At 55.2% G+C, this 11,422-nt stretch overlaps 2 protein-coding genes across 2 annotated transcripts in view; one reads left to right on the top strand and one right to left on the bottom strand.

The window, feature by feature from the left end:
- Positions 1-191: 191 nt before the first annotated feature.
- Positions 192-5,732, top strand: VOLCADRAFT_66051 (uncharacterized protein; the record flags this gene model as incomplete). Its single annotated transcript, XM_002955561.1, has 9 exons — positions 192-548; positions 1,031-1,132; positions 1,969-2,075; positions 2,745-2,844; positions 3,199-3,267; positions 3,718-3,819; positions 4,067-4,228; positions 4,802-4,904; positions 5,446-5,732. The coding sequence occupies 9 exons, from the start codon at positions 192-194 to the stop codon at positions 5,730-5,732; spliced, it is 1,389 nt and encodes a 462-aa protein (XP_002955607.1).
- Positions 5,733-11,106: 5,374 nt separating this feature from the next.
- Positions 11,107-11,422, bottom strand: part of VOLCADRAFT_96536 (uncharacterized protein) — a gene marked incomplete at both ends in the record, with an annotated part of 3,102 nt that continues 2,786 nt past the window's right edge. Inside the window, one exon of the mRNA XM_002955608.1 lies at positions 11,107-11,270. Within this exon, the coding sequence (XP_002955654.1) occupies positions 11,107-11,270 (164 nt within the window). The remainder of the gene's footprint in view (positions 11,271-11,422) is intronic.

The following is an 11,422-nucleotide window of genomic DNA, read 5'->3' on the forward strand; positions in this document are numbered from 1 at the left end:
GGCGTACGGTCCGATATGTTATTAGCATTATGTGCAGGTTGTCGCGTCATACGACTCTAGCATCGATAAAACACGTGCGTACGGCAAACCATGTCGTGACAAGGTTCAGTAGGGAATATGGTTCCCCTGGGGTTCTATGTGTGGCAGACTCTGGACGGTTTTTTAAGGTTACTGCCTCCCATCCTATTCAGATGGCTGCGGGGCAGTCGGCCTTCCACCCGCCCTTCCTACCCATCCCGCTGTTGCGTCCTCCCGCATCCCATCCCTCCCCACCACCTCGGACCCGAGCTCCCGTAGATCCCTTCCATGTCCCCTCCCATCTCCCCCGCCCAACACCTCCTTTCCCCGGTCCCACCCTCCCCCCTTCACCCTTCTTGTACACTCTTTCCTTGGCAGCAGCTTCACTCGTTCGTGGTTGGTCTTTCCCCCCCCCTTCACCCCCTCCCCTCCCCGCCCTTCCAAAACCCATCCACCCAGATCCGCAGCAGCACCGACTGCATTCCCCGTTGCTCTTCTGGCAGTACACGCCACGTGTGTTTGTGTATCAGGTAGGCGGGTGGTTGGGTGGTTGAGTAGGTGGGTGGTTGGGCGGTTGAGTAGGTGGGTGGTTGGGTAGTCCTATGAAAAAGTTAAGAAAATGATCGAGGGTAGATGGGTGGGTGGAGGATGGTTAAAAGGATTGTTTTGGAGGATGGGTTTTCGGGGTTTGGGAACGGGCTGGGTTATGTGGAGGTGAGCGGTTAACGCGCCGCACGTCCCTCTCCTTCCCTATAGTCCCTGACGTCGCATTGCATGATGTGATGTGTGGTGCTAGTGCTGTAAGTGCGTTGTTGCGTAACTCGCCTCATCACCTGATTTACTGAGTGAAATTGCGATGGATGCGGACGTTGGGTGTGATATTCCGCTTCGCTACCTGGCCCATCCCATCGCTTTGAGAACGGCTTCTTGCAGCTCATTGCCATTCCATTATCGTACCAATTTTGTGCCATACTGTCGTACTGCCATACCACCATACTGTCCGTATCTTCAGCTGAATGAGGACGGCCCAGAGGACGACGACGAGGGCGAGGAGGGGGTCCCTAGCTATCGGGAGCTGGTGCTGCCAGCGGCGGACTTGCAAGGCCAATGGGAGGTACGACTGCGGTACGGCAACGGGGAAGGTGTACGACCGTATGGCATTTGCATCGTTTGGTCACTGACCACGAGGACTGCGGTCTGACAGCACCCTGCTCCGTGTTTGCGTCTGTGTAGGACCCCAAGGTGCAGCCGGGAAGTGCTGCCGGCATTCCCCCATTCCCCCCATTCCCCCCTACCTTCTTTGCGTCATCAATTTGGACCCCTGCAGCAGGTGGCGCGCTCGGCATCGGCAGTTGCTTATTATATGGATTCTGCATATGCGTGTGTGTGTGCATAGAATTTCCCCTTCTCCTCCAGCTGCCCGCCATTTATCGCAGCGTTGGGGGCTTCTTTGCGGGTTCAGCTGCCGCGGTGTGTTGGGCTGCTGCTGCTGCTGCTGCTGCTGCTGCTGATGGTGCCGATCCGATCCGGTTTAATGGTTGCAGGAGGCCTTGAGCCTTGCCTATCGACATGTATGTATGCATGTATTATCTGCTTCGCGGCCTATCCAAACCCTCTCGACCTGATGTTAAAATACCAGCTGCGATGCCGCCGCCAACCCCTCCGCACTCCCCTCCCCCCTACCTTGCCCTGGCAGCAGCTTCAATCGTGTGTGGTTCGTCTTCCCCCCCCTACCCCGCACTTTCCCACACCTTCTTCCCCCCTCTCGTCCACCACCACCCGCTCTTACTTCCCCAGGTTCGATTTGGGCTCCAGCAGTTGGTGGTTTGGACGTCGGCAGTGGAAATTTGTTCTTTTGTGCATATAAAACTCCCCCTCTTAATCCACCCCTCCTCTCCCCTCCCACCCACTCGATCGTGATTCGTCTTTCCCTCCTCTCCCGCCCTTCAGTCCCTCCATTACGACAGCGCCATCAAGCAGCGGCTGCTGAGCTACGCCACCTCCGCACTCCTGTTCGCGGACCGGGGGGTGAATAACAACCTTGTGGCGTGGAACCGGTGGGTGCGTCTGTATGAATGTATGTATGCAAATATGTATGCATACATGTACATCAGGCTAGGCACTACTGGTATCTAACCAGTGGTAAGGCACGGACCATTGCCCCCGGGAGATCCCGGGATCATTACTTGTCAGGGTCGATAATCCTCCCGGTAAATTACGACTTGTCAATGTTGACGCGGGAGTCGAACAGTAATGCAGTTGGGCCGCTGTCGGTCCGGCTGATTCCGTTGGATGCTGGTGGTGGGTGCGGTACCTAAACTGAGAAGTTGACTAGGGTGGCAAGATGAGGGAGCCCCGAAATATCGGGGAAGGTAGGGTTCCGCCGGGTGGCGGCCACAGGGTGAAGATTTGCCCCCCTGTCCCACACATCATATGTACGTTTGTATAGCGTGCGGGAGGTAGGAGAGTGTTCGGGAATGAGGGAGAGAAAGGGGCAGCGTATGGGGTGAAACTACGACCTACGACCCGCACGCATACCCACGCCGACACCCACGAACGAAGGGCTCCTTGTTCGCGGGTCAGGTTCGGTCTGAACTCGCCTCGTCCACTCCCCCATTCCCCCACTTCCTCCAGCGCCAAGCATTGCACCGCTCCCACGTCGTCGGTTTGTACGTCCTATGTGAAATGCAATGCGATGTGGTACGGTGCCGTACGGTGTACTGCAGGGTGGTTCTTCTGTACGGACCTCCTGGCACGGGCAAGACGTCCTTGTGCAAGGCTCTTGCGCACAAGCTGAGCATCCGCCTAGGGGACAGGTATTTGCGTGTTCGTGCCCGTGCATGTATGTGTATGTGGAGGGAGGAAAAGGGAAGGATTAATATGCGTACTACGTATGTATGCTTGTGTGTGTGTGTGTTATTACATTACCTGATACTGATCAAGGGCCCACTAGCGTGTGTACGGGACCGTACTGCCATGTGGTACTGCACTTCGTCACCATCACCCACATCACCTCTGCCTCATGAATCTCCAGAAGGGGATGACGTCCCCTTTAGTTCTTCGACCCCTGAAGGTGGACTTTAGTTCCCCTTGCCGCGGGCCTCCACCACCCCCTCTCCCCCCGCACCGTTTGCCGACCCGCCCCCCACCCCAACCCCCCTCCTCGCCCCAAGGTACCAGCACGGGTGCCTCGTGGAGGTCAATGCCCACTCGCTTTTCTCAAAGTACTTTAGCGAAAGCGGAAAGCTGGTGAGTGTACGACATGCCGTACACAGAAGCAGAACCTGTGAGAGCTATGGGCTTGGTTGCTAAGTTAGGAAAGATAAATCTGCGTTGGGTTATCCCCCGGGGGTAAGGAGATATGCTCTTGGCGGAACTCCCACCTGCGAGAATATAACCCTTTCAGCCCCCCGAAACCACCCCCATCTCCCCACCTTACCTTACCATGGAGTTTTCCTTCGTAATCTCCCCCATTCTACCTCCCATTCTCCTTTTCAGACGGCGGCAGTTGACCTTTTACTTCTTGCGTTTAAAAAACACCCCTTTTCACCTCTTCCGGCTCCCAATCTACCACCCGTTTTCATCTCCCCCCTCCCCTGCTTCCTGCACATCGGCCGCAGCCCACTCTTTCATTGGCAGCAGCTTACTCGCTTGTGGTTCGTCTTTTCCCCCCCTTCCCCTCTCTCTCTCTCTCTCCAGGTCAGTCGTCTGTTCTCCAAGATCACTGAGCTGGTGGAGGATCTGGACAGCCTGGTGTTCGTGTTAATAGACGAGGTGGAGAGCCTCACGTCGGCAAGAAAAGTACGGGGCAAGGCCTTATGAGTTGTGACGAAAGATGCCGTACATAGCAACGTGACGGTGCCAAATTAGAAGCAACTAGAATCTCGAGATGAAATGAGATCCAAGGGGAGATTCATTCGGCGGCGGCGGTGGCGGCGGCGGCGGCTGCGCCCCGAAGCCGCGTTTCCGTGTCGTCTACCACGTCCTACGTCCCCTTCTCAAACTCCTTTTATCTCTTCCTGCCCTGCCTGTCCCCTCCTCCCTTAAGGCGGCTGTTGCCGGGTCCGAGCCTTCCGACGCCATTCGCGCCGTCAATGCGCTCCTCACCCAGCTTGATGCCCTCCGCCGCTACCCCAACGTCATGGTGCTCACCACATCCAACATCACACAAGCCATTGATGTGGCCTTTGTCGATCGAGCCGATATAAAGGTGAGTTGGGCTAGCGCCTGGTGTCTTAGGGGAGCTTTCGAAAGGAAGCTTCTAGAAACGTTTTGCTTAGCTGTTGGGGGTAGGGATTTAGAACGTATGACTTTGGAATGGAAGCGGGTACACCGTGTCGCGCACACGTGCATGCTGTCTACACATGCATGCACATACAGACAAGTGCTCCGTACGCCCTTCTCGTTTTTCCGGCCCTGTCCTGTCTGGTCTGTTTCTCCCCCTGCGTCATATTGGCCTAAGTCGTACATTTCCCGTACATTTCGTTGTCGCAGCCCGAGGCACTCAATATGCACCGCGCCATCATAAATGTTCAAAGCACACATGCCAAGTGGTGTGGGTGTCCTGGCTTGGTTGATTCGTACACCTGTCGTACGTTTCACAGCCGTGTCGTACATTGTAGTACGATAAAATGACCAGATACCAAAAAGGCTCACCGTATGAACGTATGAGGCATATTGAGGCGTGCCCCAACGCCCGACCAGGTGACACTGTGCGCACGCCGTTTACGCAATCCGCCCCAAACCCCCAAAATCCCACTTGGGTTTCTCGGAACCGCACAAGGCTTACATTGGACCCCCAACCCTTGCGGCGCGGTACGAGATGCTTCGAGGCTCCGTACAGGAGCTAGGACGAGCGGGAATTATTGCGGGTGAGCGAGTGATCGGTGAGGGTGGTAGTTATTGACGACATGATGCGGTTGGTGTGAGGAAAGTGAATTAATAAACCGTTTTGTTGTCGCTGCTGTCGCCTTCGCTGCTGTCCAAGTCCAACATCGGGTGGGAGAGTAGGAGTTCGTGTGCATGTAAATTAAAGATTACAAGATGCACTGCGTCGGTAGAGTCCTTTCAGAAGCCCTAACAAAAGGCAGTGTCGATCTGACGACCGAATCACCAAACGCCCCGCGCTTCCCACCTGCCTTCCATGGTCAGAGGACATGTCGCAGCTGCTCCTTCCGTACGCCGACGCCGCCGACGCGGCCGCTGAGATGGCCACCGCCGCCAGTAGAGGCGCGGCAGCTGCGCCAGCGGCACCGGCTGCTGCTGGCGGTTCCTTTCTTCCGCCCCACGGGCATCCGGCCCTCACAGCGACACCATCGCCACAACCTAACGGCGCATCACTTGACCGCGACCTGACGGCCCTATCTGTACGTCTACCGAACCTGCATGTCACGGGGCGCTGGGATGATGGTCCGTTGGGAACGGCAGACGCTGCCGTCGGCGTCGCCAACGGCTGCGGCAGCTCCGGAGCCGCGGGTACGGCAGCGGCGGCCGCTGCGTCACCGTCAGCGTCCCTGAGCGCTTTGCTGTTGGCCGCGGCGGCGGCTTGTGAGGGCCTCAGCGGCCGTACTTTGCGCAAGTTGCCTTTTTTGGCACACGCCGGCAGCCCTCAGCTGGCCCAGATGGTGCCGTGTGGCGGCAGGCAGTTCCTTCGGGCGTTACGGGAGGCGGCGGCGAGAGAACAGTCTGACAGGTCGCAGCTGCTGAGCAGCTGACGGCAATGTCCCGCGAAGTTAGCGGGGTTCCAGCCCGAGTGATGGCCCTCTCCGCACGTTGTGGATGTGTGTGTGGAACGGGGGGAGAAGGGACTCAAAAATCGCGTAATTATCGAATTGCGCATCTGACACAAACGGGCATGTAGGTGGCTAGGTTGTTGAACGTTGGATGGGGCGCTCCCGAGGGCTCTTAAGTGAAATGGAGGAGGTGCGGACGGAAGGGTGGATAGATGGGGTAATCGGGCAGATCGGAGGAAAAGAAATGGGTGGGAGGATGGTCGAGTCGGTTGGAAAAATGGTGGGGGGGGGGAGGGAAGTACCGGTGCAAGAGCTGGCGAGGGCAGCAAGGTAGGGCCGGGTCTGCGGCGCTGCTGGACTGGGGCGTTCATCTGTGAAATGTCAGATATCCTGGCCTGTGTCGACAATGCGTTGGTCGTGGCTTGGAGTGAGAAGGCTGCTGTCCTTAACGCTATCATGCAGCGATTTGAGTGTAAAAATGAATTACATTGTGACATTGTCACGATTTCGGCGAAGTTAGTTTGCTTTTAGGTCTTTCGGTCAGCAGTGATAAGGAATTTGGATTAGTCTTAGTACAGATGTTCATTTTAGTTACTACAAGCGTTATATAAGTCAAGTACTATTTGCACGGGCTATGTCGGCCCGTACGGAAATCGACACGCAGGTTTCTGTCAAGGATTCCACTGTACTCTATCTGCGCGCCGGAATGCTGGAGTCATCCCCATAATGCTAAACGTCGCATGTCGTATCAGGAATCAAAGTTCACCGTCCAGCCGACCGCCTGTGGCGCTACGCGCACTTGCCTATGCTCGCCCTTCTCGCCCCTAGCAACTCTGTGCAGGCCGAAGCGATGAAGGGAAAACTGAAGGTCATGGCTCGGAGGACAAAAGCCCCAAACCTACGGAAATCGGCTGCACGACAGGCTTGGGCAAAAAATGTTAGGTATGCGCGTACGTGTGTGCACGTTATAAAAGCGCACATAATTTGCAAGGCGTAAAGTCGTAAGAAAGTGTAAACCATAAAGGCCCGTATACGCGTCTTCATGTATGCCTTCATATACGCGCATATTCGGTGCATCACACGTCGTATAGTCTTCGGCCTTCGAAGTTACAACTTGCAAGTTGCGAGTATGCAACTACTTTACATCACATCCCAAATTTGTTCCAAGGACACAGCCATAATGCAGTGCTTGAATGCTAATGCGCGTGTGAACATGCTGCGAAGTCGCCCGGAGAATCGCCGAGTTCAGTATTTTTTCTTCGAGCCTCCACTACCGCGGCGCTGTCACGACCTTTGATTCTGCTACTGTTCAAAAAATTAATACTCTGAAGACTGACATAAAGTGTGACGGATAAGGCTGCTTTGGACATGAGAGCATTCTAGCGGCTAAACGCGGAAAGGCTGCTCCTCCATCTCTCTTTTCGGATGAATTGCGAGCTGGTAAAAGCATTCTTCCGTCGCCGATGAAGTCAAGATCTGGTAACGTATCGACAAAGATCGACTTTACCGGTGGCGTGGTATGCTGTACTATGTTGACGACTGGCCTCGGAACAAGCGCCCTGCCTTTGGAAACAAGGCAAAAACATAAACATTTGTGGTGTTATTTCGGACGCATTGAGCTTTTGGCGTTACACTTCGTTGCACTATGTTATAGCTAACTTTTGTACCTTACTCTGCTACCTCCAGTAAGCGATGCGGTAGGGTTCAAAAACATTGCGCCGAAATGAAGCCGCGTATAGGCTTTGGCGCGTCAGTTAGTATTGCACGTGCGTATGGCCTGTGCGTTCGGCGGACAGCAGTACGAGTAAAACTCCATGTCCTCCTTTGGAACAAAATCAAGAAGTACACCGAGTAATAACATTTTTAAGGTTAAAGGTTCGCGGACAATTATAGCTGCATAGGAGGTTTTACTACCAAAGCCTAGGTGGGCGCAACTCTGCGCAACCCAACTTCTTAGAGCCAAGGTCCAACAGCTAGAGGCTGCGCCGGCGCCTGCTCTCAGTCTTTTTGGGACTATAAACTTCTTTACCAATGGCAACACGCTCCGCATTGCGCGGAGCGAGGCAGGACAAGGCAGATGCCCGTATGCCTAGAGCTCGAGGACTATTTCTTACTTTTGCAGCATTACTTGCCACAATTCTATTATATGTAGCGCTTTCTCCGTCGGATACTTGGCGACGCGATGGACAGCCAGGTCTAAGCAGGCGCCGTCTCCAATCGCACAGCCGAGCTCCTACCAGAATTCTTGCGCCAACAAATACCTTCGGTAGGGATGTTTCATGTGATGCAAGCGTGCTTTGCAAAAGACCCTGCTTATAGTCCAGCTCGTACTCTGGATGAGGGTCTTGACTTTGCCGAAGGCTAATCTGAGCTTGTCACCTTCATGTAATGAAATTTGAATCAACTCATTCGATCGGCGTACTTGTGATGCAGGCACTATATACCAGAGCGAGCTCAGGTAAGGTCATGTGCCCGCAGCTGTACAGTGGTGAACGTTGGCATTTTATTACAAACTTTGTAAAGCTTGTATGGCCCATATAAGGCAACAGGCGCACGAGCTTTTTAGCTTACAGCATGCACCTTAAAGACTTCTTTCGTACAGACGTGTAAACTCCGGTCAGGTTGAGGAACGTGCGCAAGATAAGTTTGGCGCATGTTCACATGCGCGGACTACAATGCGGCCCCAGACATAATGTCTAGCGGCGCGGACCTGGGGACCTCAGAAGTCCTGCACTGCTCCCCCCCCCACAGCGCACCCGCTGCCCTGCTTTTTTAAAGTCCCAGTGCAATGACGACACCACCGTACATCGCACCGTACATGTACCAAAGGCTGCCGAAGATTGCTGTTGCTTATGCAGCTTTCAGGAGGTCATAAGGAAGTTCTCGACTTTTGCCACCTTTTGAACCTGTCCGCTGTCTAACCCGCCGGCGAACAACGGCAGCTTAGACAAGACCTGTTGAGGAGGTGTAATGGGGTAACGTTCACGTGATGCACATTGAGGAGCTCATCAGGCGCTTCGAAAAGGCGATGGTTCGCATCGTGTGTCCTAGCAGGATGATGCAGTAGGGGACGATAACGGCAGGATTTGCCGATTTGCGGAATGCTGTCGGAAAAAACGCTGGCATACCTAGTACACAGGACCAGGGTCGCGTGACAGCACGTAAGACTAAAAACACGGAGCAAGGGTCCAACATTGAGATTGCCATTACCCCAGGCGCGATCAGCACTCAGAAGACAACCCTCGTGGCAGCTCCAAGATGCATGCCGTTTTGTTTTGCGTCATTGCTGAATGCACACGGAGGAGGAGCTTTCTAACACATTTTCGTTTGTGTTGGTTATGCCTGGATCTTCCCTCTGGACCTTCCCTGGATCATCCCTGCACGCTGATACAATAAAAAATGTAAACCACATCCTCCTAGCAACAACCCTTCATCAGCAACAATCCACCCATTCCGGGTGGGGTTGGAGGTTTCCCGGTTCCATGTCCGGGTTTTCCCCATCCTCTACTCAGTTAGTCTCCGTCCTATTATGAAGTGTGGACTGCGATTTAATCCATCTGCCTGGCCCATTGCATCTTAATGCTGGTTCCCATCCACTCCAACCCCCCCCCCCCCGGTCCTCAGTTCTCAATTCGACATGCTGTCAGACAAACCCAAAGTGGATGCGTTCATCACCACCCTGCAACAGATGCAGAAGGCGGGTGTTAACACTGTGATCTTCAGTATCAACTGGTGGGTCGGTGGGTCGGTGGGTCACAAACCATGTGGGTACTTTGAAGCGGCCGCATGCTGGCAAGTAGGGTACACAAGAGGCATCCTGTGCCTGATGGTCGCACTGGGTTGGCTACCTGGTCTAGCTGGAATACGGCTGGGTGGAGAGCTGCCCCTGGTGTACAGCATTGTACGGCACGTTGCAAGACACGTCACGTATCGCCGTTCTGCACCTCCTCATCCTCTTCGTCCTGCTGCGACATCTCCGCTTTTCCCTCTTCCCCCTACTAGCCCTCCTTCCCTCAAACTCTTCCCCACACACCCACCCACCCCACACACGCACGCGGCGCACGGAATGAATGCCACTTCCTGTTTCCCCCCTCCCCCCCCCCGTCCCCCCAGGGATTGGGGAGAGCCCGAGGAAGGGCAGGTCCGTTACCGCTACCTAGACATGCTCATGGACGCGGCCTGCAAAAACACATCGCTCAAGGTGCGTTGACAGTTGACAATTGACAGTTCCATTTTGGACCGTTGGCCGTTGTTAGAACCGAAGAGATTTGCTTGATTAGTAACCACCATTTTTTTCAGGTCAACTTTGCAGTGGACCTGGTAAATCCACCTTCATGGATCTGGAAGCGCTATCCGGATGCCAAGTCGTACGATGCTGATGGCCGCAAGTACGTCAGGCTGTCGTGGTTCCACTCTCTTAGCCGCGCAGCAGCGCGCAGGTTTCTCAAGAATGTGGCCTCACACTTGGCGAATGGGTATGCGGGCTGCATCGTTGCCATGCAACCCGTGTACAACAATGCATACCAGGTAAGCAAGGGAACCCGGGGCGTGAGGAGCAGCCGTTCAAATTTTCCATTTGCCCTGCCCCTCCTCTTCCCCGGCCCTCCCAAACACGTTCTCGTGCTGGACATCCCAGACACGCACAACAAGCCAACAAGCGATACAGAGTCGCCAGCACTTAGGGGGGCATCAGTGCTCCTCAGTGCGCGTCCGCACTCACACACTTCCGTCCTGAGTCCTTTGTCGCCTCCCCTGATAACCTGCAATTAGCAATTAGCATAAGGCTCCAGCCTGGGCGCGCTTCTCTCCCTTATCTGTGGTTTGTGTGAAGCCCAACGCGCACGTGACGTCGATCCCTTCCGCCGCTTCAACCCCCTCTTCACACCTCCGACGTCGCCGGATCTCACACCGTTATGCCTGACCGCATCCTCCCAGACCAAGTACACCCAGGAGTACGACGCCTTCCAGGACTACTCGCCGTACGCGCTGCTGGAGTACCGTACATGGTTACAGCACAAGGGCATGCCGCTGCATCTGTTCAACGTGCGCTGGGGCACTCAGTACCGCCGCTGGAACGACGTGGAGCCTCCCCGGCTGCACTCGGGGGATACCCTGGGGGTGGACTTCAGCGCCAGGTGAAGTGGGGTTGGCTACCGGGGGATGGCTGGAGCTGGTATGATGTGGAGATCGGCTTGTTTACCCGTAAGACGGCGATTTAATGTACCGGTGAACAGGCTGATGGGAAGGTTGCAAGGAGGGTTGATATACAGGTGATGGTGGTGGTGGTGGTGCTTCTGCTGCTGCGGCAGCGGCTTTAGTTGGAGAATGCTGTAGAGTGCACGTTGTAACGTAGTCCTTATCCTTGCGGTATCTGTGGTGGTGCCTCGTAGGGTGGTTTACCGTGCTGGTGCCTGTGGTGTGTGCCCGCAGGTATTGGGACTGGCTCCGATTCCGTGGGGAGTACGGATCCCGGGTGTACACGGACGCGTGTGAGGTTGTGATTGCTGCTGGGCTGCAGTGCTTCCACCGCGTTAACGAGGTAAGCAGAGGGAGTGGGGAAAGAGGGAGGAGGGAGGAGGGGAAGAGGGAGGAGGGGAAGAGGGAGGAGGGGAAGAGGGAGGAGGGGAAGAGGGAGGAGGGGAAGAGGGAGGAGGGGAAGAGGGAGGAGGGGA

This window comes from Volvox carteri (genome assembly GCF_000143455.1).
Source record: "Volvox carteri f. nagariensis unplaced genomic scaffold VOLCAscaffold_53, whole genome shotgun sequence".
Classification (NCBI taxonomy): Eukaryota; Viridiplantae; Chlorophyta; class Chlorophyceae; order Chlamydomonadales; family Volvocaceae; genus Volvox; species Volvox carteri.